Source organism: Sparus aurata, chromosome 22 (assembly GCF_900880675.1).
Source record: "Sparus aurata chromosome 22, fSpaAur1.1, whole genome shotgun sequence".
In the NCBI taxonomy this organism is placed as follows: Eukaryota; Metazoa; Chordata; class Actinopteri; order Spariformes; family Sparidae; genus Sparus; species Sparus aurata.
Genome location: NC_044208.1, coordinates 11,593,340 through 11,618,807, shown reverse-complemented (window position 1 = coordinate 11,618,807; position 25,468 = coordinate 11,593,340). Strand labels below are relative to the sequence as shown.

At 41.5% G+C, this 25,468-nt stretch overlaps 2 protein-coding genes across 2 annotated transcripts in view; one reads left to right on the top strand and one right to left on the bottom strand.

Moving 5' to 3' along the window:
• scara5 (scavenger receptor class A, member 5 (putative)) overlaps window positions 1-12,631 on the bottom strand; it is an 80,638-nt gene extending 68,007 nt beyond the window's left edge. Inside the window, exons 1-3 of the mRNA XM_030406304.1 lie at window positions 12,345-12,631; window positions 5,604-5,725; window positions 587-715 (exon numbers count right to left, since the gene is read on the bottom strand). Of these exons, the coding sequence (XP_030262164.1) occupies window positions 587-715; window positions 5,604-5,715 (241 nt within the window). The 5' untranslated portion in view covers window positions 5,716-5,725; window positions 12,345-12,631. The remainder of the gene's footprint in view (window positions 1-586; window positions 716-5,603; window positions 5,726-12,344) is intronic.
• Window positions 12,632-13,612: 981 nt separating this feature from the next.
• LOC115573678 (sterile alpha motif domain-containing protein 12-like) lies at window positions 13,613-20,164 on the top strand. The gene is made up of 4 exons (XM_030404562.1): window positions 13,613-13,695; window positions 17,883-18,030; window positions 18,199-18,339; window positions 18,718-20,164. Exons 2-4 carry the CDS (start codon window positions 17,910-17,912, stop codon window positions 18,732-18,734), a joined length of 279 nt encoding a protein of 92 aa, XP_030260422.1. The 5' UTR covers window positions 13,613-13,695; window positions 17,883-17,909; the 3' UTR covers window positions 18,735-20,164.
• The last annotated feature ends 5,304 nt before the right edge of the window (window positions 20,165-25,468 follow it).

Here is a 25,468-nt window from a genome sequence, read left to right as displayed (position 1 = left end):
GACCGCATCTCAGAGTGTCGCCTCAAACTAACTGAGCTGGGGTTTTTTTTTTTTTTTTCTTTCGCTGCATGTGTGCATATGTGAATGTGTGTGTCCTTCATTACAATTCAACCTTGAGGAATGGGTGATGTCATCTACGTAACAGAGCACTGAGAGCCCTGAGAACAAAGGGTGGACAATATGCTTTCTTTCCCACTGTGTGCAAACCATGTCTTTTTCATACTGTTCCTTTCCTTCCATCATCTTCTTGAGACAAAGTAATGATGAAGCAAAGTCACGAAGATGAGATGAAGACAGTTTTGATAAAGCGCCAGTAAATAACAGATGATCTATTCACACTGTATGAACAACACTCTCTAGTGCACATAATCTTCGCTCCGATCTAACAATCATGTCTCTGATGTAAATTGAACCTCCCTAAATCCTCTATTAATAGTTGAGCACGCTTGGTATCTAGATGAACTACTGTCAACTTTCCCATCGCTAGCATAAAAAAAAACTACCATTGTTAAAATGTTTGTGGGGATCAAAAAAGTGTTTTACTGTTGTCAAAGAGCTAATGGCAGAACATGAATACACATCCTACCTGCCAGGCAGAGTCCAAAGATGGTCAGAAGAACCAGGATGTAGAGGGAGACAATGGCGTACTTGATGGCTGAGAGGGAGTTCAGGTGACTGCAGCACTGATCCTGCTTCCTGCGACGCTTAGCAGAACCTGGCCAGGACCGAAAAATTAGGACAAGAAAACAGGAGAAAAATCCAAATGTGGGTCAATATGTTTTTGGAATATGGAAGGTTTTTCTCATGAGCGTCGTTTATTAATGCTGTTTGAAGATCTGTTTGGTCTTTTGCCTTCTACAAAAACAAAACCATTCCTCCGAGAGTTTGTTAATTAGTGGCTGGGAAAGTACGAAAGAGGCAGGAGGGGTTTGTAACCAACAAAGCTCATGTTTTCCAGTTGTTTCCTCAGTCTCGATGAAGAAATGTTTGGAAAGTCCAGAGAAGCAAGAACTTCTAGGAACTTAATGACGACAGTGCACGCATTCATACTAATTACCTCATAGCAATCTGTTGTGAACCTGCTCTCGATTAGATGTAAACAGGCAGCAAAAACACCTGGTTTAGTGGTCTAAAACTGAATTGCATTATGACAATTTAGACTGCACACACACACACACACACACACACACACACACACACGCACACACACACACACACAGCTACAGCTTATTACTATAATTCATTTCACCACTTCACAATCCTCTCAGGGTCAAACAGATGTTGGAGAATCAGTCTTGATAAAAGTGACACAGGACTGTTCATGTAAGATGGAAGTGTTATTTTTCCGTGTGTGAGTGTGTGTTTGTGCATGTGTGTGTGTGTGTGTGTGTGTGTGTGTGCATGTGTGTGATAGAGTGGCAGGATGCAGGGATTCGGCTGTTGATGTTGAGGGAACATTCCCTTCAGGTCAGGAGGATAAAGAGATTTTCGAGGGTTGCTCCCTGGAGTCACGTCCTTCATCAGTCATTGGAGCGGGAATGTGATATTCCTTTTAAAGTGTTTTCAGACATCAGAACATGTGGCTACTAACAAATTCAGACTGTCAAAAGAAAAGCTTAAATAACAATAGAAAGTGTTATTTATATAAATGCTGACTCTCTGAATTTATAGTTTGCAAACCTCTGCACCTCTTGCTAAATTTTTCCAGTTATGTGTTCAAATGTAGCTTGACATACATAGCTGGTGGATCACTGGTTGAATATCCAATTTTTCCAGATGATTTGATTGAAGTGAGAGCCCTGTAAATGGTAAATTGACATGCATTTCTATAGCGCTTTTCCAGTCTACTGACCGCTCAAAGTGCTTTACAACACATTCACCCATTCACATACACATTCATACACTGACACTGTTAATCAGGAGCAGTTCGGGGTTCAGTATCTTGCGCAAGGACACTTTGACATGCAGCTCAGGGAGTGTAAGAAAAGTCATTAGTATATGTTTATAATTGCTATATTCATCATATACTAACACTGAGGCAAAAAAATAAATAAAAAATTGTTTTGTCAAGTTAGCCTATAACAAGGAGAAATGTGCATAATATCAGCCCGTTGGAATGTTACTATGATTCAGAAAAACATATTTAGAAAAGTGACATAAAAGTCACTTTCATGCCCATGATCTTTAGTATTTTCAAACAATGCTTTACCTTTACAAGGTAACATAAAGCCTATGAGTTTGAGGATAAGTACTAACAAATAAAATAAACAGCAGGATTGTGCTTGCATTTGGGATTAGCTGCCACACAATGGATGTGTCAAATTAGTCAGTTAACTAACAATAAAACCAATCACAATGTTAACAATAACTTTCAGGTCGGTAGTCTTAACATGATCTTAATTGGAAGTGGAAACATCCAAATCATCTAAAATGCAAGTTTGATGCTTTCACATCTCATCAAAAACAATATTTCCACGAACGCTGAGTTTACTTAGCACTATGAGTTAATCCAAGATGTCACTGTTGGGTGGATATCAGGGACGTTACATTAAAACCTGGACACAGCGTTGGAGACAGAGTCCTGTTCATTCCTATCAAAGCTGCTCAGTTGTGCATGAAGTCAAAATGGCTCAACTTCCCTGTGATAAAAATACCTGGATAGTCAGTGTTAAGTGGCCCAAAGAGCGAGCGCACTAGAGACTTCTCTCAATTGAGCCAGCTTACCAGTTTAAAGCTCGGCTAACTTGATTGAGAATAAAATAATTTAATCTCGTAGCTCTTCTAGATTTATTGGACTGAATGGCTCAGATTATGACAGTGAAATGCATCATTTTGCCAGGGTTGTGATGCTCCAAAAATGTATCCACAGTTTTAAGGTGCTTCTTTCTCAGTGTAAGCTTATCGGGCCCAAGTGCGGGCAACCTAAACTGCCACCAAATATTAATAAAGAAAGTAGTAGCCCACTAGCTAGCTAATCTGAGTAGCCTACCAGTGCTTTCAACACATTTAAAACAGACTGTGCTGAACTGGAGGGAGATAATGAAAGTAGGACAAAAATTGTTCTGAATATCTTCTGAAAAATCTTCTGAATATATTAAGTTAACCGGCCCAGGAGATGTGAAATCTGACAGGTGTCTCTGGGAAATCACTGTGTCCATTTGACATTAACATTATGATGATTATTACACCCGCTGGGATATCATGAGGTTATAACGAGAGTCAGTCTTCCTGTGAGCAGTCATGATGTTGGCTCATGTCTGACTTTAAAATCTAAACTCTGATTATGCAGCGAGGCCTCACAACGGTATGGTTTCATTTGGACCATGACAATCTGTCAGTGGATTGTTTCTGATGCACACACAAGCACACACACTTTCCCTCTATGATGAAGCACACACACGTTCCTCCGGCGTAAAACAAACACAGCTGGCTCAGATGTGTGTGTGTGTGTGTGTGTGTGTCATATGGATGGAATGTATAGAAGCAGAAATTTAACTCTGAGCGAGTCCGCCTCTCAAGTTAAACTCGTGCTGAACTTCAAAACAGTGGAGAATAGAGAAGTTGTTGTTCTCCAGCGTTTTCGGGAATGCACTTGTCTGCTGTCATCCAGAGAGTTAGATGAGAAGATCGATTGGATATCACTTTCCTAGTGCCTTTATGGTCCAGTGTGAAGGATTGAGTGGCAAATCTCAGATTCCAAAATTGCTGTGGCCCAGTTCTGGTCCACTCTTGTTTGCTAGATCTGAGCCAAAAGCAAAAAAAAAAAAAAAAAGCCCAGAACTGGTCCAAAATCTGGGCCACAGTTCATTACTATTCTGATGGGCTGGATCTGGTCTAGACTTGGGTCAGTTCTGCTTTATTGGGATCACACTTGGCTTGACCTTTTATTCAAAAAGGGAAACCAGAAGACTGAGGATATACATCTTTTTCACGCCATTCTTGCAAATACAGCCATCTTGAAATCTAGAATATGGGAGAAATCATCTATGCTACCAATGGGCTCCACCGCAAAAACTACGGCAGCAGATGCTAACGGAGGGCCCAGAACCTGGCTCTGGAGACCTAAAACCAAACTGAGCCCTGTTTCTGTGGTTTTCACAGGAAAAGACAGCACAGTGCAGCGAAAACAAGATGTTTCAAAGATGTTCTGTGACGCTTTGGAGTCTTTCCAGTCGACATTAGCAGGACAGAGGAGTCAATATTTATATATCACATAACTGTAAACACATTTGGAAATTAAATTATTGCTGCGCTGTATGTTCTGACTCATCGCCGCCTGTGCTGCGGTGAACATACTGTACTGTTTAGACAGAGAGACTGGATTTAATAAACAGATTAGATGGGGATTAGCCAATTTGGGAGGCTTTTTTTAACGGCAAGCTTGGAGTCGTAACAATAAACGTTGACCCGATCTGACACATATCACCAGTCTGTATTCTTCAAGCAGGCCCAGCATGAGTCAGTTACTGGCACTACCTGTGTGTGAATTTATAAGGGCAGGGCATTGTTCCTGGTGCTTTAACTTTCCAAATCAAACACACATGTGCCACAGATTCCATAAAAGTCAGGCATTGACTTGAACAACACAGAAAATGCTTGAAATGCGCTAATTTGTGTGTATATTTGAACGTTAACATGTCATCGTCAAATTCATGGTAATGCGCTGTTATAATCACAAGCGGGACCGCGGCGAAGAGGCTCGCGTTGGTGCCACAGTTAACAACCTTTACACCAAATTAAACTCTGATCTTTCTTCCTGGCTGAACCCTTTTTTTTTTTACCCACAATGCACAGGGTGTTTAATCGGTCCTATAGTTGCGTGAATAATGACTGGCTCACGCTCTTACAGAAAACTCCCGACCGCTTTGTTTCCCCATCGCTCTCCTAAACCCCCAAAGAAATAAACTGCACCGCGGTCGGGGAATATCTCCTCTAATTGAACGAGGTGTGAAAATGTTCCAGGATTAGAGAAGCTGGACGAGGGCGATCTGTCTGATGTGTGAGGCCATTGTCCACTTTCCATTAAAACGTCAACAAATTCTCCAGTTAATGTTCACTTAAGACTTTCCCACCGAACTCGCAGAGCTCTGGGTCGAAACCTGAGAACACCAGAGGGTCAACTGTGGATGTGTAGCAGCTGCACCTGTATATTTGCACACGCACACACTCACTCACACACACACACACACACACACGCACACACAATTGCACAGATGTTGCTCCTGGACATTCCCGGCAGACGATCGTAGAGAGAGGAGAGCGGATGCCAAGTGGTGACAGCATTGCCTCATCTTGTGTGTGTGTGTGTGTAAGCCTATTTGACCTGAGTCTGTATTGGTTATTAGTGTGTGTGTGGGGGTGTTTCTGTTTACATACAGAAACAGTTCTGCAGAAAGTCCCTGAAAGTTCTGAAAATCAATCATTACGTGCGAGAAGATCATTTCAGATTTCTGTGCCAGAATGAGGTTTAATAAACCTTATTTTTTACTTTTTATTTTTTTAAGAATAATCTGGGAATTTAGTCAAGGAATAGTTGAAGACTACTGCAAGACACACGTTTAGCTCAGTGCTCCAGTTTACTGCTGTCAAACCCTCGTCCTTACCTTCATCACACAGGTTGAGTTTGGACAGGTTGTGTCCGTCGTAGGCCTCTTCATACATGGAGCCGCTTTCCCTCTCTTCATACGTACTCAGGTACATGGCCTTGTTCTCCATCTCCTCCTGACTGAAGAGACAAGATACACACAGTGAGATCTACTGAAGCTGGTATGCGTTATAAGATGTAGCGTCAACAAGGCCGGGTCAAAACATATGGCCAGAGCGTGTCTGGTTTACGGTGCACAAATTGGGTCAAGTCATTACTGGGGTAGTAGAGCTTGCTATATGACATCCTTGACATCAAATGCTAATATGAAAAAAAAAAAAAAAAAAAAAAAAAAAAAACCGTCAGAATATTTTGTTATCAGCTGGCAATAACTCAAAAAAGGTACCCATGACAAATCAAAAGAAAAGCTGAGGGGATGGCTGCCAGAACTGTTTAACGGCAACAAAACTGGACATTTCTGAGAAGATTTGACAGTTTCCAGTCATGTTCCTGTGACAGTGGTTTCGTGGCTAACCAGACCACATGAAAATTGGACCTAAAGAGAAGTTTAAACCTGTGCATGCTTCATAGAAATGAGCGTTGCCTCCACATATTCTGGCGATGAGGTTGACAAATGTAGGTGTTTCGATGCAGCTGCAGCACAATTTCCCTGCATGGTTTTGGGTCCGCCTGTCCCTTTAGAGGGAAATTTACAGCAAATACAAAGTTATTCTGAGCCACTAGCTTTATTCTATAATCATATGTCTCAGTGCTGATGGGATAGTGTCTATGGACACTGCTACGACCCACAGCTCATTAGGGGTCACTGACTTGATTGATGAATATGAAAATAATGTTAATTATCTGATAATAATCAGATCCAAACCACATAAATCTCCTCCTTATGGATTCGGGTTAGACACATAGTGAGGTTTAGGGTTATGAAGCGCACTCTGCCAGTGAGAGTGCGACAGGTGTACAGGACAGGTACAGAGATTTAAATGTGTGTGTTTGTTTGCGTTGGTGCCCTCTAGTGCTGTGGCCCAGTTGTGAGAGCTCTGACTGTCTCAGTTGCACTTTTCGAGCCACAGCACAGTCAGACACACAAATTATGTGCGTGCACACACATACTCACACACACACAGTCGCACACAAATGTAGATCCAAGCTAAACAAACAGGAGGAAATCCTCGTGGTGTGAGCTCTGTGGCTGTCTCCAGACCAGCGTTATGTGATTTGTTTCTTCCGCCAACAAAGTTGGACAGCGGTTGTGTTTTTGCCACATTTCATCCGTCTGCTTGCCTTTAAGCAGGATAATAAAAAAAGGCAGCTCTGAATGAATGTGCGTAAAGCATTGCAGAAAGGTCTATCACAGGGTGAGAAAGAGCTTTTTCATCTTTTTTATGAACTACACGAGGGGTTTATGTGGAAGTGGCTGCTGCGTCGGAAGAGGTAACCCTTCATTATTAAGAACTATATTGAGGTGCTCAGTTCTGATGGAGACAAACAGTGACTGCTCTGACAGTTTTTCCAAAACATGCATGCTGCAGTGTTTGAACGTCAGCCCAAATGGAAATGGTTGCTCAACAAATACAGAGCTGATAGCCACAAAGTGAATCCATCCATTCACACATCCTTTTTCCACCATTTATCTATGTTGCACTGGCAGCAGAAGAAGCGAAGCGGCCCACATCGCCACGTCCTCCAACCCTTCCAAGGAGGTCCTGAGGTGTTCACAGGCCAGCTTGTTCCGATCCTGCCCCTGAGTCTCCTCCCAGTAGGATCCTGAAGGAATCCTGATCAGATGCCCCGGAAAAATCTTAACTAAGCCCTTTCAACACAAGAAAACAGCTGTTCCTCTCTGAGCTCCTCATCCTGTCCGTCAAACTTGCAGACTTTTGGATTTCCTGCACAATCAATGAGGAGTACACTGGGCTCACGTCACATGGGATGGATGGCAGAGTTGGGAGAGATTCTCTTGCTGACCATGAGGCATCCATGTCTGTTCGGCTTTACAGAACTGCTGTATTACTAAGCATCACGTCAGCTACATGCAAGCTTTTTAGAAAAGTTTCCCAGTCGTCATTACGACTTGGATGATTTGGAAACAAAGCCAAAAGATTAGAGTAACATCCACATAACTATGGGCACGGCTCAAACCTTCCAGTTGAACTATCATACAAAAGCCTACCCTTCAAATAATTCCCCAAAGTTTTACATTTGACAAATAAAATATGCAGAAAGTGCTTCCAGAACCATACATTTATCTTATAGAGCCTGAACATTATCAGAACATGATCAGAGATATATCGGTATCAGCCTATATGTTGTCCAATATGCAGAACTTTTTTTATACAGAACATAATGATGAAAACAATGCTTGGGGTAATTAATTATCACTTTAAGTTCACTGTCTCAGTGCACTAATGTCATTTTAGACATTCAAATGAACTATTAATGAGTTCTGAAGTGATGAGACATTTTTGTAGGCTAACCCTGAAGTTAGCATCACCGTGGGTCCCTCCACAGACAGGGATTTGGGATTTTTTTCCATTGGATTTTGGATTATTGCAGATTATTGTGGCCAAAAAAAGATAATGTCATTGACACATTTTGTTAAGCAGGATCATTTTCATAGATGAACACCACTTTTATGATTTTTGAAGCGAAAAGCTGGAAGTAAAAAGCTAATATTAGGCTATAAACAGACTACATCACGGTCACATGACTTCAACATCACCACCACTGTACATCTTACAACATTATACTATCTGACTATAAATTGATCAAGTCACTGATTAAATCGATCAATCTACAGTAGTCTGCAACTAAAGTAGAGTAGTCTTTTTGCAGCGGGATGACATTAAATGTCCAAGACAGCTTCTGTAATCTAATGTAGTCTTGTTAGCAACTGCCTTTTTTAAAGACACGTTAATGCCTTTTAATTCAAATGTGTGGTATGTCCTGACATTTTCATGTCACAGAACAAAAAATGAAAATATCTTAAGCTTGTGTGATCACAGATCTTACTTCATTGAGTACTTCATCTACTTCAAACATTGACTTCAAGACAACAGAACCGGAAGTGTAAAAATGCCAACTTGTTTCTGGGTTTAGGACTCTACACTGCAAAGTATTCTTTCTCCACAATGTATATCGGCATCCGCCATAAAATTCCAGCAATCGGTCAGGTTCCGTTGCTTTACGCAGCTGTGATGTAGGCATCTCGAGTATTTCAGCACATATGGATTACGAGAGGTGAAAAATGAAGAGTGCTCTGACAGATACAGTCGTGGCAGGATTCCAACGTATACTCCCTTTCAAAATCAGAAGCCGAACGGGCACATAAATCTGCTGAAAACTTTCAGTGGGGGAGGAAGCTGTCTCAGGAGCTACTTATCTTCACAAGGAGCGATTCAGTCTTCAACACATGGCTGACAGTGTCATCCAAGCAGGTGATGAGTTTGCATAATCTTGTGCGCAAATTTATGGTGGCATAACTCAGTTTTTGAGTAAAAGCAGATTGAATTTCACATTTTCTTTGTCAAGGCTTTAGCTGACAATGAATCGCAATCAGTTTATCCCCTTGTGAACAACGGACTATTTGCTCTGAGCACGTTTGCTCTACTAGTTTGGGTTAGGGTTAGTTTCCCACGCCACATATGATGGTAAAACAAATATGGCCGCCATATGAATAAAGTAAAAGGGAACACAGAACAAACAGATAAGCCTCGTGACAGAGTGATTGTGTCGGACATCTCTGAGGGATAAAATCAAATCTGCAGCAGCCAGGAGTCAGTGGGCGTTAAACTCCCAGAAGCCCCGGCAGCAGATCTGTGACTGTTTGACAAAGTCGTTAAAAAGCGCTCAGTCTGGACTTTCTCATTGAGGAGGGGTCACGTTGACATTTAGACTAGCAGGAACCATTATGGCTGCTAGGAGATCCCAGTAAACCCTCCACGCTCCTGCATGTGTGTTTGTGAGGTGAGTTATCTTCTAATTACATTTAAGTTTGGCTGCTGTTAACAGCTGACCGCGACTCAGCTGGGCTCTGTTAGTCAGCGCCAACAGAGGATGGTGGGAAAGCAAAGAGTCACCCTCTGTCAGCGCAACTGTGGACAAAATAATAGGGGCATCAGTGTCAGATCTAAAGCACAAAACAACGAAAACCGGTGAACTCTACCGAGACACCTCCAAATCCTCCAGGAGCAGCAGAACTGGCCCAACCCAAACGTCAGGATAAATGTTGGCGATGTACGTGACTGCAAAAAACACGGATAATTCTACACATTTCTGTCGCTGTGCTGGTTAGCCAAGGTTTAGGCACAAAAGACCACTTGGTAAGGGTTAGAAAAAAATCATGTTTTTAGCTCATTTTGTCACCACAAACACGGCTGGAAATTGTCCTGATGTTTTTTGTTAGTTAGTGCTTACAAATGTGGCGACCCTGAAGTGGTCAGAGTCCCTGAACTGGCAGCCCGTCGTGCCTACCTGCCACACCACCTGCAATGAGTCATATAAAATGAAGTTCAAACGTGATACGATAGCTGTTGAAGAACTTTTGATATGACAAGCATGAAGCCTGCCATCAGAAAAATGACCACATAGAAAGGAGCTTCTCACGACCCATATTTACGGTACTTGTTGGGCAGCGACCTCTAGTGGTTGGTAATTATTACAGCTGCAAAGGAGGAAGTGAGGTTTGTGGATGGATGGTCAGGTGAAACAACTACAGGATTTTTAATCCGGTAGACCTCCCTTGGTGTCCAGTGTGCCCACATAAGGCCGTTATCATGCTTTATTCCCTGCAAAATCCACCAATTACCGAATTGTTATGTTTGCTTTAATATATGTGAAGGGGATACTCAAATAACATTTTGAAGCCATATCTGAACCGACCTTTTTGATGGAAAATGGAACATTCTACACAGCTATACCTAACGCCTGTCAACAGGTCAGATTCCAACTCTACCGGGTCAGATAAGTCGCCTAATAAGAGTAAAACGTTTTTCTCATAGCCAAGGGTCTAAGTGAGGAGTCTAACAGCCTCAGGAAAAGAAGCTGTACACTGGTGGTACGGCACTAAAGCAAAGTTGAGTTTGTATTGCTTCGTCCACATGTCCTCCAGGATCAACAAAAAATGAAAGTTCCTTGTAGCAGCTTTAAGTGTCAAAAGCAGAAGTACTTGTTCTGCAAAGTGGGGCATTATCTTGTTGTTAATCCTGAGGCATTTACTGCTGCATCAGATCAAAGTGGAGCCGGTTTTAACATCTTTATTGGTCAAGTGGTTCCCAGTCGCGAGGTCTGACCCATCCAACGGGTCACAGGATAACTCTGAGATGTCGCAGGGAGATTAATGGGGAAGAAAACACAAACACACAGTTCTGAAACACAAATGTATCTAATCTTTCAATAGAATTTCTCTAAATCTTTGCCTTTTTTGGGAAACACTGGATTATTTTTCCCCTTTTTAGTCTGAAGCTGTTGTTTACATGGAATCATGTGAGAGGTTAAGAGGGGAAATGTTTCTCTGGTGGAAGTGCTGACAACTCACAGAGACATCTTTAACGTGACAAGGAGCCTCAACCAGACACTGCTGCTTTGCGAGAGGTCACGAGACAAGAAAGGTTACGAACCACTGCTCTAATCTCTCATAGATTGTAATTTATAGACGTATTCTATGTAATTTTTGATGTAAAATCCTCATTTGAAAAGCATACAGAAAACTTTAACTAGCTACTTTCCACAACTGTGGCTGACCCGTGGGACGAGCGAGGCAGACAGTGACTGTCGGGTGAACTTGTGGTGCGAGAGAGAAAGAGGGAGACTAGTGAAGATTCACTCAGCGAGACAGGAAGTAATTATCTTGTCATGCGTCGTCGCGAGATTTGCCCCCAACTGAGCATCCGATTGTCTGCAGGTCAGAGGGAACCAGCCTGTGTGGTCTGTGGCAGAACCGCTAAAGAACATGTTCAGAGATTCAACAGAGCAAGCAGCTCCACACTGTCAGTTCATACAAAAACACATTTAAAAGTCAGTGCACATCTGATGTGACATATTCGGTCATGTAATTATTAGAAGCCGGGAGCTCAGTTGGAGTCCTTGAAGGCACCGTCTCCCTCAAAAACCATATGGACAGACCTCCCATGTCATCGCTCAATCATCCATGAGCAACATTAACCCATTTCTCGCAGTTAATTACAGGCAGAGATACTTCACCCATGGCCGCTGAAACACAAAGCAGCAATTTTCTGCGGATGGGCTCCATTGAACGTGCACTTCCTGTCCCGTTAGTGAGCTCTGTATCTGCTGTCAATCTAAGCCTAATTGCAATAAATACTTCACGGATGTCAAAGAGTTTGCCCCCTTTAAAGGTCAAAGTGTGACTGACACTGAACTCAGCGTTACATCCCGTGGTGCTTTTAGAGATAGATGCTGAATAAATCACTTTAACCTGTTAACTCTCAATGCAAAGAGGCATTCCACACTCAAACGCACGGTTTTGCAATGTCCCTTTATGAGTAACTTTGCTGACATGCGACTAAGAGCTTACTGGTGTGACTTTTCAAACACCAGAGCTCCCCAGTGTACTATATATTTTGCATTATATATTTTGCATGACAGGTGACACACAGCCCACTGAGATTTAAAACAGGTGCCAGCGCTGCGCAATCAAAGGAGAATTTAAAGCACTGTAAGTAAAGTTTAAACACTCAGACTGAGATAAAACCAGTGGATTAAAAAAGTCCCCCTCTCTCACCTTGTCAGCTGTCAAATGGAAGAAGAAATCACAGCTCCACGTTTGTCATAATTCCCCTGAAGAAGCTGCCTCTGGAAGCTGTAACTCCGGACTTTTCTCTCCGATCACTCAGTCAGCTGTCAAACTGTCACCCAGCACTGCATCAGATGAATCGACCAGTTAGAGTGAGACACTGCAGCGTGCACCCCGCACAGACAGACAGACAGACAGTCAGCAGCTCTGCATGTAAAGCAGACCGAGCTCGGTCATTTGCAGTAATATACCCACAACATCGTCATGTGACCATCACAAAACTCCAGCTGAAGTTCGCTGAGCTCGCCGGCCGAGCAGCTGCAGGAGAGGCTGAGAGGTGGACAGAAGGTGCTGCGGCGCCACCTGCTCTACGCTGGCGCCCTCTGCTGGCAGCAGGGGGTACACCGATGGACAGGGGGGTTTTGTGTGAACTCATTTTATTTTAAAAGTGACTAACACAGACACAGAGAGAACAGAAATTTTGTAAAAAAGAAACCCCAAAGTCATACTTGAGTGAATTAAAGCTAAAGTGTTAAGATATTACATTGGTAAAAGCGAAAGGAACCCATGTGAATAGTACTTGAGTCTGTAAAGTATCGCATATTCAAAGTTTATACTTAAGTATATTGCATACTATCTGTCAGCTTATTAGAACCAGTGTTTTCTTTTTCTCTTTTATTCAATTGCCAGTATAAAATAAATTAATTTAAAAGTGTGATATTTTGGCTCTGATGTCAAATGTAATCTGCTAAGCAACTAAAGTTACCAAAAAGAACATCAGCTACAGTCAACAACAACAAGGAGATGAAAGAGAGAAATTCTCCAGACTCCCTTTAAAAAATGGCTCAATTTTGTTAGACGTTGAGTTATGAGAAACTTTGTTAACTCTGTGAAAAGCTGTCTCTGACCAATTCCTAATCATTTGGGCCTCCTTGTTCATTCGTCCTTGATCTAGCAGGTGCTGCAGCCCCCTCAGCACCTCCAGCTCCCACATCCATGCATAGGAGCCAAAAAAAACAAAAAACAAACTTGAAAGAAGCCATAAAGAACGCTTTTACATAAAGGCAAAGCTTAAACTTGTGTGTAGGTGTTTTTCCTATGATGCAACAAAAAGTACCAATAATATTTTAATGTGATTTGATTCAACACGATACAATATGTGCATGCACAGCACAGATACCAGTATTTTAGACTGCACCTGAAGGCATCTCGAGCAGCTGTGCAGCGGAAGGAGCGCGCCCTGCTGAGTGGGCGGAGCCAGGAACACTTCACGGACTGAACAGGTACAGACAAGGGTCGCCATTAACACTTTAACAGTACCAGCCGGACCGGAGCGGAGGTAAATATGGCTCATAACGCACTAAAAACACCCAGAAAGCTCGTAAATATGTCAGTGTGTTGTGTTACATTCAATCTGTTATGATATCTGATGTTATTGACAGACAGCTGTTGATGGGTGACTGTAAAGCGTCTGGGCGGGGCCGTCTATCTTCTTATGTACAAAGGACTACACGCCAAACTCTATTCAAAATGTTTAGATTTTGACTCGTGCGTTTACCAGAGCAGGTACCTGCCTGTTATAACACAGACAAGACGTGTGAGAGACAGTACTTTAATTCGGCAATAGGACGTCTACAAGAACATACCTTATTTGGTCAAAATGTTAACATTTGGAAACAGTTTCTTTACAGTGTGACTGTAAGGTAATGAAGTTTTGGATGAGGTGATGAGTGATGTGTCCCCATTCGCTAAAAGGACACAACACCAAGCTTTGATTGTTTGATTTATGAACAGAAAGCGGTCTAAGTCTCCAATCATAGGAGAGAGAATGCATCAAGGCCAGGTGGCATCATGCTAAGCTGAGAAAAGCTGCAGATTAGAGAGCTGAAGTTGGAGCATTGAACAGTAACTCTTTCAGAAAGGCTTACATTACAGGAGGTGGGGTTGTTCTGCGAGGCACCACAAGATGGTAGAGCTACACCTTGGGATGCATGAAGGTAGAGTGCAGCCTGCAGCTTCAATATACAGCCTGTGTTTGTGGTCTAGATTGCTTCCTTGCACAATATGAGATCAGACCCATTCTAACTGTTAGGTCTCCAAGCTTCATTTCCAGGAGGTGTAGTTGTTTTTAAAGAGGAAAAGAAAATTCGATGGAGCTGCTGGATGACTGTTGTCTCATGGTTACACAATATTTGTATGAAAATGTTAATATTCATTTGTTTCCTAATGGAATGTAAATCTGAATGAATTAAGTATTAAGGCTGTGTTTATAATTTTTCTAATTTGAATGATAGACTGTATTTTATTTCAGCAAAGCTGTGTAATTGCCTGTGCCTCCATGTGGAATACTGCTTTGGGTGGAGGCATGTCATCCCTACCTGGTCTTGTGGATGCAAAACACTTACAGGGATTCAGATTTGGTACAAATGTCCACTTGGACATTGAGGATGAATTTGAGGATTGGCAGGCAAAGGTCAGAGGTAGAACCAAGTTAAATTTTCTCCTAGATTTTTTTTTCTGTGTGAAAATGACTTAAGTTTTGTTATTACTGGGGGAAAAAGATCATTCAGTTCCACACATGAATTTCTTTTTCTCTCCTCTTCACTTATTCATGGATGGATAAATTAACAGACTTTTACACTTTTAAAAAAATGAACGATTATCGCAAAACTTTTATTCACCCCAGTAGAAAAATTTAAAGTCATAATTTAGATCACTTAGAAAATGGATCACCGGAAACAAGTCTCACTTGCCTCTCAGGGCAACAGGCAACCACAAGGCTAAAATTCCATTCTTTTTGGTCATTTTTTTTATGACAGAATGAGTTTGTTTATATTCATCAAGGAGGGAATACAAAAAAAATTTAAAAAAATTCTATCGGTACTGAAACTCAGGTAACTTACAAAAAATCTAATTATACCCATGTCTGCACAAGAGATATGACAGAAAAGTAAGAGGAAGAACCCTCTCTGCCCACTGCTGTGATGGCAGGATATCAAAACTAAAGGCACAGACAGTCACGTACACAGACGGATAAACAACGACCAAACAAAGTGTTTTTCTCCAAGTTTCGGAGAGTGTTCGTTATTTAAATAAAGCACCCACAGTGACATTAATGCACCGCTTCGTGTTTACAACACCACATTATTTTTCATTCCCAGGAACACACTGACAATACAGTTTCCGCTGTTGTCTTTGAAATGAAGTTGCAAAGAAAAACTTTAAGGCGCTGCCCACACATTCGCTGTCGCTGGCTGTAGCTACCTCGACGCTCCATAAAACTGTCAAAGTAGAAGCAGAAGGTGGCAGCGGGAGCAGATGATATGAAAGGTGGAGCGATACAGAAAGAGATGAGAGATTAAAGCACTTCAGTTCAGCCGTAGATTACTTTTAATATACATTTATAGACACCCATTTGAATTAAACATTAGCCAATAAGTCGCAGTTAAATATAGTAGAGAGTAGTGGGATGTAAAAACCTATCACGCAGTCAAGCAAGTGGTACAAAAAGCCAATTTTCCAGCCTGCTTGCTGCTGTATATTACTTTTGTGTACAAGTGACTTTATCCCCCTGCAGATGCAGACTCATTCAGGCCCGGTTTGGGGGCCGTATACTTGAAGAAACGCCATCCTAAGGCATAAAAACTAAAGTTATTGATAACAGTAAGATTTTCTTTCCCCTCGGCTCACCCCGACTCTGAAGAGAAGTCTCCTCAGTGTCTTTGCCCCGGTGTAAAGGTCTTCACTCTCTGTATGTCAATTACTCCGCTGGGACCTCGTTACTGCCCCGGCCAATCACGCATCCCCTTTAATTAACACAGGCAATTACGTTCCTATATTTATAACCCAATAACTAGACTGGCCCGCTGAAAAGGTCACATCAACAGTTTAGCAGTTTTCGCCCTATAGCAGTGCAGCCCAGGAGGATATAGCTGGGAGGAAATCCAAATGAACCGGAGGCGTACAGGCAAGTTTTTCTTGAAAAACTGCAGAACTTTTTTTTTTTTGACCTCGGGAGAGTCGGAGCTGCTCGGTTTCACCTTGCTGTTATGTTCAGCTCCGAGGAATCCCTCAACCGTGCTCAGCTATTTGTCATCGTGTTCAGCACGTTGTTGGATTAATCACTGGAAAATAGGCTTATAGTGTGTTAGAAGGTGACACCACATGAGAAGGAGAATTTAATCCAAAGCGCCAAATATCAAGAGAAAATGACATTTCCTCACTTTTTTGAGGGTCTACCGCAGACAACAATGTCCTCAGCCCGCTGTGCCCGGGGCAAAAACCTGCACATGAGCTGCTGCAGAGGGACGGCTGCACGTTCACAGTGACGGAGGCTGAATTACTCTGCTCACATTCTGGCTCAGTGACCTTTAATAATCACGGTAACACTTTTCAGGGTTATTTTCAACACAGTGCTGCTGGTGTTCAGCAGGGTTTTAACAGTATGTGATTTTCATGTTGCAAAAAACATCTCAGTAAATATCATAGTTTCACGGTATCACTTAGGGTATCACACAGTTATTGTTAAGGATCGTCAACAGTTTCAATGGCAATTAAAGGTGCATTATGTAAGAAGTGGCCACATGTTGAATTCATACTCCAAACAAGGAGGGGTAGCTTACCCCCAGAGAAACTGCTAACTGCTGCTAACTACCTGCTGCTAGCTAGTAAGCACATTCAACAGTGCAGCTAGCGGTTGTGTTAGCTGACTCTGTCTGGACTGGGATCTCGGTGTACTGGGGGAGTGTTAGCGTTGTTTTCTATTATTCAACCACTGTACAAAGTGGCTAGGCTTGCAAGTTAGCATGGTAACTTGAAAAAGATAACTCTGCAACACAGTACAGAGAAATCTTTGACATCACGGCAAAACTTTTATTCCTTCACATTCTGTTAGTAAATGTAATTGATTTTTGATTTCTTTAAACAAAAGTTCTTACATAATAAAGGAACGAGGTCATAAGGGTTATTTGGTTTAACATATGCATTATTATAATGTTACTAAAAAGTATATCTATCCTGACAGACAAGAAACTTTTTTGTAATAACACTTAATGGTAGAATTCAATACTGTGGCTAAAGCAAATGTACATTGTATGATAATCGTCACATTTCATATAGTAAACCCTGAAAATGTTATACCACTAAGACCCTCGTCCTTGGACCAACAAGCAAACCATTTCTCAAGTCATTTGTCAAGCAAAATATACAATCATGTGCTTCTTATATGTGACATTTTCCTTCTTTGCTATGTTTTTTTTTTATCATTCTTAATGAAAATGTTTAGATTATGAACTGCTGTTTGCAAAACACAAGCTATTTAAAAATGACATTGTGGATTCTGTGAAGTTCCAAAGCACTTTTCTTGCTTTTTTTTTTTTCTCTTCCAAAATTTAAGTACAACCGTAAACTGAGAAAATAATTTACAGCTTAATTGAGAATTGATGAGTGAGAACAGGGGCCACTTGGAAAACATTTTCACACAATCTTTAAGGTTGTTCTCTTTACTGTACATCTTTGCCTTCTCAGGGTGCTGCTGAGGTGCTTTGAGGTGCGATGGACTTGTCCAAGCGAGTGTCACTGTGGTCGGTGGAAGACGTGCTGGAGTGGGTGCAGGAGCAGCATCCAGCCCACATGAACACGCTCCAAATGGCCATCATAAAACACGCTATATCAGGTACCAGTCAGGCATTAAATTCAGCTTGTTTTATTGGCACCAGTGTCGGAAAGAAGATCCACACATCAATAGGCTGTTAATTATTTTGCTAAATAAGATTTTGACACGCCTCATTTTCACACATCCAGCCTGTGAATAAATACTCACACACCAGCATCTTTGTTCCAGGCCGTGCATTGCTGAGATTAAAGGATCATCACCTGGAGCTTCTCGGGGTGGAGGCTGAGGAGCAGCAGCAGGAAATCTTGCAGGATCTCCTCCTCCTCAGAGTTCAGGAAGAAATCAATGAACTCAATGACATCTGCGCTGGTGAGAATGCCAAACCACTTTATCTTCAGGGTGTAGCTGAGCGCCAAACTTACAAATCAGTGGTAGGAGAGTAGCTGTTTGTAGCCCTGCTTTCGAAACGCTGCGTGTGTGTGATGGTGTGCAGCAACATTCCCATGTAATATGTGTGGACATTCACACAGAGTCACGGGAGAATATTCAGGATATTAATGATTCGCTGGCTGGTTTCTTCTCCTCACAGTAGAAAATACGCATTCTCAAACTCAGGCATATATTAAGTGTACAAAGAAACAGACAGCCTTCATGACCAACATTTAATTCCTGTGCAGCATGTGTGTCCATTAACAAAAAAAACCTGTTGACATCTTATCTCATCTTATATTTTCTCTCTCTCTGCAGAGTGTTTTTCTGAATAACAGGAAATAAATAACCTCAGAAGAAATGCGGCATCCTTTTTTTTTTTTTTTTGATTTTCCATCCATTCATTCATCCCTGTGAAGGAGAGATGGAAATAACAACAGAAGGTGAAGAGAGAGAAGAATCAATGAAGAATGAAGACAGAACGAAAAACCCATTTCCTGTGTGAAATCAGACCTGTGCAGATGGATGAGATTGGTTTTTGTCTGACTGTCTTTTTCTGATACCTTCTGTCCATTAGTCTTTGTCTTCTATCTTTCGCTATCCTGGGTTTGCATCCCATCAGCTTATTAGGACGTATGTTTAGCTAGGCTAGTTGTGGAGCTTTTGGGATGACGTCACAGGTCCAGTACTGGTCATCACTGAATTATCTCATCAGCTATTTGAGTATTTGTAATGACACTTTGTACAAACATTCATGATCCCAAGAGGATCAACACTACTGTGGTCTCCCACATACTGTGCTGCATGGATGACATTTTTCTGAAGGCCAACACGGAAGTTCGCCCTGGTTCCCCTCATCAAAAGGCCTTTGGGATTTTTCCGTTTGATTTTGGATTACTGCAGAACACAAGCTTTAGGTTGAAACAACTACACCGTGGTCGGTAGCTAAACGTTAGTTTAGAAATGGAGTCCGCTAACGACTACACTAACAAGCAGCTTCCAGAAAAACACAGAAGTTGCACAGAGCTCCTTTAACTTGCAAAGCATGAGCTTGTTGCTTATTTCGTTGTGAGCACGTTGCCATAACAGTGTTAACATTTAGCCTGCGACCATCAGTATTCCCTTATGGTCCAAAGAAGAACACATTTGATGTGATTTGATTGCATTGTTGAAAGCTTGGATAACACACTGTCAGCATTATAGCCATAGGCCAAATAACATAGCCCACCTGTTTATAGGAAAACGGGGAAATAACAGGAGGAAGCAGAAAGAAAAAATTCAAGAGTAGCAGAGTTTTTATCTTAACGTGTCCGTGTGTCATATTACAAAAGCTGGGTCGAAACAGTAAAACCTCCCACTGTTCTCTCACACAGACACTGACTGAAATTGATTTTAAAATCCACTTGGTTGGTTTGAATCCCCTGCTTTTTATTTGAAACGTTTCTCCTTTTTGACTGATAATCGCGAACAATGCATTGTTGTTAAAGAAAAAACCTTTCTGGATTAACTTTTTTTTAATCTGGCTGCAGCTGAAAGAATCATATCTCGTCGATGTCCTTAATGCGAGTGATCCGCAGCGTTTCCTTTTTAAACATGCCCTATTTCCTTTATTTATGACGTTGGCCTCATTTCAGTGTGAATTATAGGCATCAGTACTACTGTGCATTTGCATTACTTAAAGGTCATGTCTGTTTCTGAGCATTTTTTCGTGGTAGTGCTACAGTACGGTTGGTTGAATTAAAAAACTTCTGCTTTGGCAACACAATCCTGCCTGCTGAGTTTCTTTTTAATCTCTTTGGCAGAGAGACTCTCCTCAGACTTCAGTTGGTCTCCTCTCGTGTGATCGTCAGTCATTTCTCATCTGTCTGCTATAACCGCCACAGCCTCACGCCTCACACAAAGACCCAGTGTCCAACTGCAGCTTTAGTTCCTGGTTTGTTTACAAAAGACCGCTGTCAAAGATGTCGGACTCTTGTTAAATAAAGGTCGTACCAATATAAACACGTGACACAGACCTGTGTGCAGCCCGGATCAACGTGTCAGAGACCTGGTTTTCATCCACATTTAGCATGTGGACTCAAAAACTCACAAATATTTATTTTCTCCATAACTGAATATACTGTTGTCAGCTGTTCTCAGAGGAAGATAAGGTCCACAGAACACAGTTTGAAGCTAGAAAGGGTTATAAACAAAGTAAAACTCAGTGATAAAAAAACAAAGAAAGCTTTTTTATTTTTTAATGTCTTCCCCAAAACTACATACTGCTCCTTTAGCTGGCTAATGAAGGCCAAGTGCAAAAAACAAATGACATGACAAAACAAATCCTTGTCTTTTTTTGTTGTTTTTGGACTATCAGCTTTAACCAGTTAATGTAGGATGTAGAATGTAGTAGCTTATAAGCTTCTTAATAATCTCTTTCCATGCCGTATATTTTTTATTATCGACTTGCTTGAGACGCGTTCAAACTCTCCTGTGCATCATTTTATTCACATGTCCTCAAAATTCAACCTTGAGTAGTTGATATGCCCGGCAATGTTTGAATCTCCACTTGAATTTATGATAAAGTTCCTTTTTGTTTGTCTGGCTGCACAGGATGAATATGTAAGGACTGACCTGCTGCTGGGTCAGAGAGAAAAAACTGAAAAAACAAGGAAAGAAAAACACTTCTATACACCCAAACATCTGTTTGTGCTCCCCAGAAACATATGCAATTAGAATTATGCTCTCAGACTCTCTATCTCACACACAGGAATGCAAAGAGGCAGGAGGACAAGAAACAACCCGCCTGTGAAAACACAATACGTGAACCTGGAGTGTGAGTAAGGGCCCGAGAGCGTGTTTACAGCGCTGTTTCCGGAATATCAAACTTCTTATCATGACCTTTCCTCTCTTTTTCTTTCTGTGTCTGGGCCTGATAGTGTCTGTGTGTGTGTGTGTGTGTGCCTGAGAGTGATTAATACCCCAGGAGATTGTGTGACATTTGATTTGGCAGGGCGTGGCTGGGGGAGCGCTTACTCAGCACCGACGTAAATCCACCTCACCGATGGAGTGAAGGGGGGGGGGCGGGTGATGAAATACATCGCCAGCTCTGATGAAATGAAAGCTGAGACGCTAAACACACAAATGCAAATTGCGCTCTTACTTCCTCTTTTCAGAAAATCACACCACAAGAAGGGATTGTATTGACCAGAAGGTAATGCGACCTAAAGCTGTGGACATATGCATCATATAAGTACACTTATCATGATTCTAAAAACAGAATACTTAATACATTATACGGCAGAAGTATGTGGACACCTCAACATTATGAGCTTGTTGAGGACCGTATTTAAAAACCACTGACATGAATTCTGAATAAGAGGTTGTTAATCGTGTCCTGTGTGAAACCAAAAGTGCGTTATTTTAACGTAGCATTAACGTACTCATCTTAACCCGAACGACCATCTTGTTCCTAAACCTAACCAAGTATTTATTTTTTTTGCTTAAACCTATTTGTCTTTGCCCATTTCACATTAAGGACATATCTATTATTGTAGGCCACCTGACATCATAATTTCCTACATTCCCAAAACTTGTTAAATGCGGCGGTGTTCAAATGACACGAAAAGCTTGAAATGTGAAGACGTGATACACACTGACTTCCCGCCACCCCCCTGCAAACACGTTGCCCATTGATACACGAGAACGTGTTTGGAAACAGAGGGTGGATAAAGAAGCCTGACACACAGTTGGTGTTCCAGTTAATGTTAACAGCGTTTGCTGTGGTTGAGTTCTGGTCTTGTGCTGGGCGGTCAATTCTTTTTCTACCAAATCCAGAAAAAAACATCTTTCTATTAACTTGGCTTTAGGGATAATTGTTGTAACAGGAAAGTGCTTTCCCCAAAGTGTACCACACACGCTCCAAACCACTCCACACTGCTTTAAATACACCACGACTTGAATTCAGCTCGAAGAGCCACTTGGTCCTGTTTTTTCTTTCAGGCAGACAGATTGAGGGCTGAATCCACACAGAAGCGCGGCCATGATATGACAAAAATATGTCTTTTCATTGCTCCATCCAACCGACACTGCAGCCGTGATGGCTACCAGGTGTTCTGAGACCGGTTCAAACGGGCCAGCTGAAAGTCAGCAGAGAGCCTCCTCCTCATCCTCCTCCTCCTCCTCCCTCTCAGTCCTTCGCTGTCTGCCAGCCACCACAGCCTCTCTGTCACGTTCTTGTGATTTATTCATGGCTGCAGTGGGGGGAAAGACGGATCAATAGATTCTGAAAGAAAAATGAGTGAGCGTCAGGCCATGAGGAGGTGAGGAGAAAAGAGAGGTTCACTGCGAGTTCAGAGGGGATGTGAAAGTTGAAGAGGCCACGTCAGAAAGCTGCTGCTCAGCTCACGTCGCTGGGTTCCCGCCGTTCCTTCCTCAAAACGGCAGTAATGTGAAGAGTAACATTATCAGCTGCACTTGTGACTCCCCTGGGAGCGGTGATTTGTCACATCATGCTTCTGTTGCACCTTGAAAAATTGGCTGTTGGCATTCAACTTACTTTGAAACAGCAGTTGGTTTGTGAGTTTCTGAGACAGCTGCTGGTGGTGACATGGATTAAGAGAGCGATTTAGTTGCAGTCTTGGCTTGATAGTTTGCAAATGTCAGCTAACGGGACAAGAAGATGACGGTGCGGACCGGAGCTGCTGGCAGTTTAAGCTAACACGTCAGGCGGGCACAACGATGTGGTATGGCTAACGCTACACTGAAACCATGTTGGCTGCATTTAATTAACAGAGGTTAGCAACCCAACTTTTAATCACGTTTTGGAGGTTTCATGTTACGACCAATGTTAGCCGTGTAGTCACACTTCATAAATTTAACAAAATTTATAAAATAACAGTGGTTATTTTAGCTTTTAGGTTAATGTCTCACTATTGTAAAATGTCAACTACATTCAATGCTAGCGAGGCGCGACATTTACAAGTTACTGGCACACCGGTAGTCAGCTAACAAGACATGAAACTAATATTAATGAGTCAATAGCACATTAAGCTAACGTCACGTTACTAATAAGCTAGGAGGTTGACAATCCAACCTCAGTATACAGCCGGCACAACAAGCTAACATAAAACATGAGGGTTGCTTTTGATTATTTAAAAATCTTTATCCCCAAGAGGTCTAAATACAGATTTTTGCTTTGCTAACCCTTTATTTATTTTTTGTGTGATTTTATAGCCTTTATGCTAATATAAATAAATAAATAAATAAAAGTAACAACGTTTCATTATATGTTATGCACAGTTCTTTTAGGCCAGGTTTACTTGAACTTTTTACAAAATATTAGGCTCTCCAAGTACCACCATTACTGTATGACCACAACAAAATATAGTAACCTAGGCCCACTGCTTTTCAGAATTCTCTTCCTGATAGTTCCCATTTGGAGCCATAAAAAGCCTTTAATTTAATCTCTGTTTATAATCTTGCCATCGCATGTTTACTGTGCGTACATGTGCTGTTGGAATTAACAGAAAAATGTTTTTCAGAGGAGAAAAATACACTTGAATGTGTTCTTAAGTAAAGTCGGACAAAACAACTTAGAAAAGATGGAGAAAATGTTGGTCAGTTGACATCATATGACGCTGACACTGGCGGAAACAAAAATAAACATCACGTTGATGGTAAGAAACTACTACCACAATCATGTTTTATAAGGTCACTGGGCCTCATTCATGAACCGTTCTTACGAACAAATTTGTTCTTAAGTCCCACTTACGAGGATTTTACAAAAATTGTGGCATTCATGAATTTTTTCTAATCTAGGATTTTTTCTTAGGCAAGAACAAATCCTATGAACACTCAGGAGTACTCTTACGCACATTTCAGTGCCGAAATGTTGGCATGGTTGTGTTTTCTTCTCTTGTGTAGTTCAATAAAATGCAATATAACAGTGATAATTCTGTCATATTTATTCATTTATTTATTTATTTCATATTTTTGGTAATTTACAAAGAATTTAAATTCTAAAATAAGTTGAATGTGCCAATGATTTAAGATAAATCAAGTAAATTGGAAACATGCCATCAATAAGTAACCCCCCCACCCTATTTATACGTGGCATTTCTCCATCCAAGGCCCGCAAAACAATGGCATATATATTGCTCCTGCGGCTTTCATCAATGTAAGAACACAGCTGCGAACAATTCTGAGGCTTACGAAAGGGTTGGTGAATCTGACTTAGGGTTTTCTTAAGGAACCTCTTAAGAACAACTTAAGAAAGAATCTAAGAAGATTCTTAAGAAGATATTGGTGAATGAGGCCCATTGTTCTGAACACACTGGAGTGGGAAGAACCCCACTTCAGCTGGAAACTGGACCATCAAAGGAGCACATGAACGCAGCATCTGTTAGGCATGTAACTAATCATGGAGGACGTATATGCATGAAATGTGAATGTACGTAACTACTTAGCATGCTGCAACTAAAACGATAAAGGAAATACAAAACGTATTTCAATTGCATTACAGTTGTAATAAGTGTTTTCATTCAAAGTTCTGCAGTATTTTGATAGCAGCCTATTATATGTTTTTACATTTACTTATTGCATGTTCCAAAGGATTGCTGGGATTTTTCTTGAGTTACATGGATGTTATTGCATTATTGCTCACAGTGCTGATTTATTATTTCATTTTTGGGGTGCAGTTGAGTCATGTTATATTTCTTCCCTGGGAGACAGCTCTCCTGCTGTTCATCTTAGACCTGGCAGGGAAGCACAACACACCCGGTATTAGACTCACACAGTGTAGCGGGTTCGATATTTGTGCATTTGAACAATAAGTGCGTTAAGCTCACATTCGCGCATACATCCGCACATCTCAGCATGTGTCCTGTGCATAAAATTGCCTGTGCATGCGAGCATTTTACAGTGCAAGTGAAACTGTCACTTGAGAGCACCCAAACACCACATCACATTTATTAAATTTTCCCCGAGCCTGCGCCTGCAAAAAACCCCACTCCTGGCCCGCTGCATCCTGTAGGTAACCAACTGCGGAGCAACAAAATGTGAAACACGGTGTCTGACAAATATGTGCCTT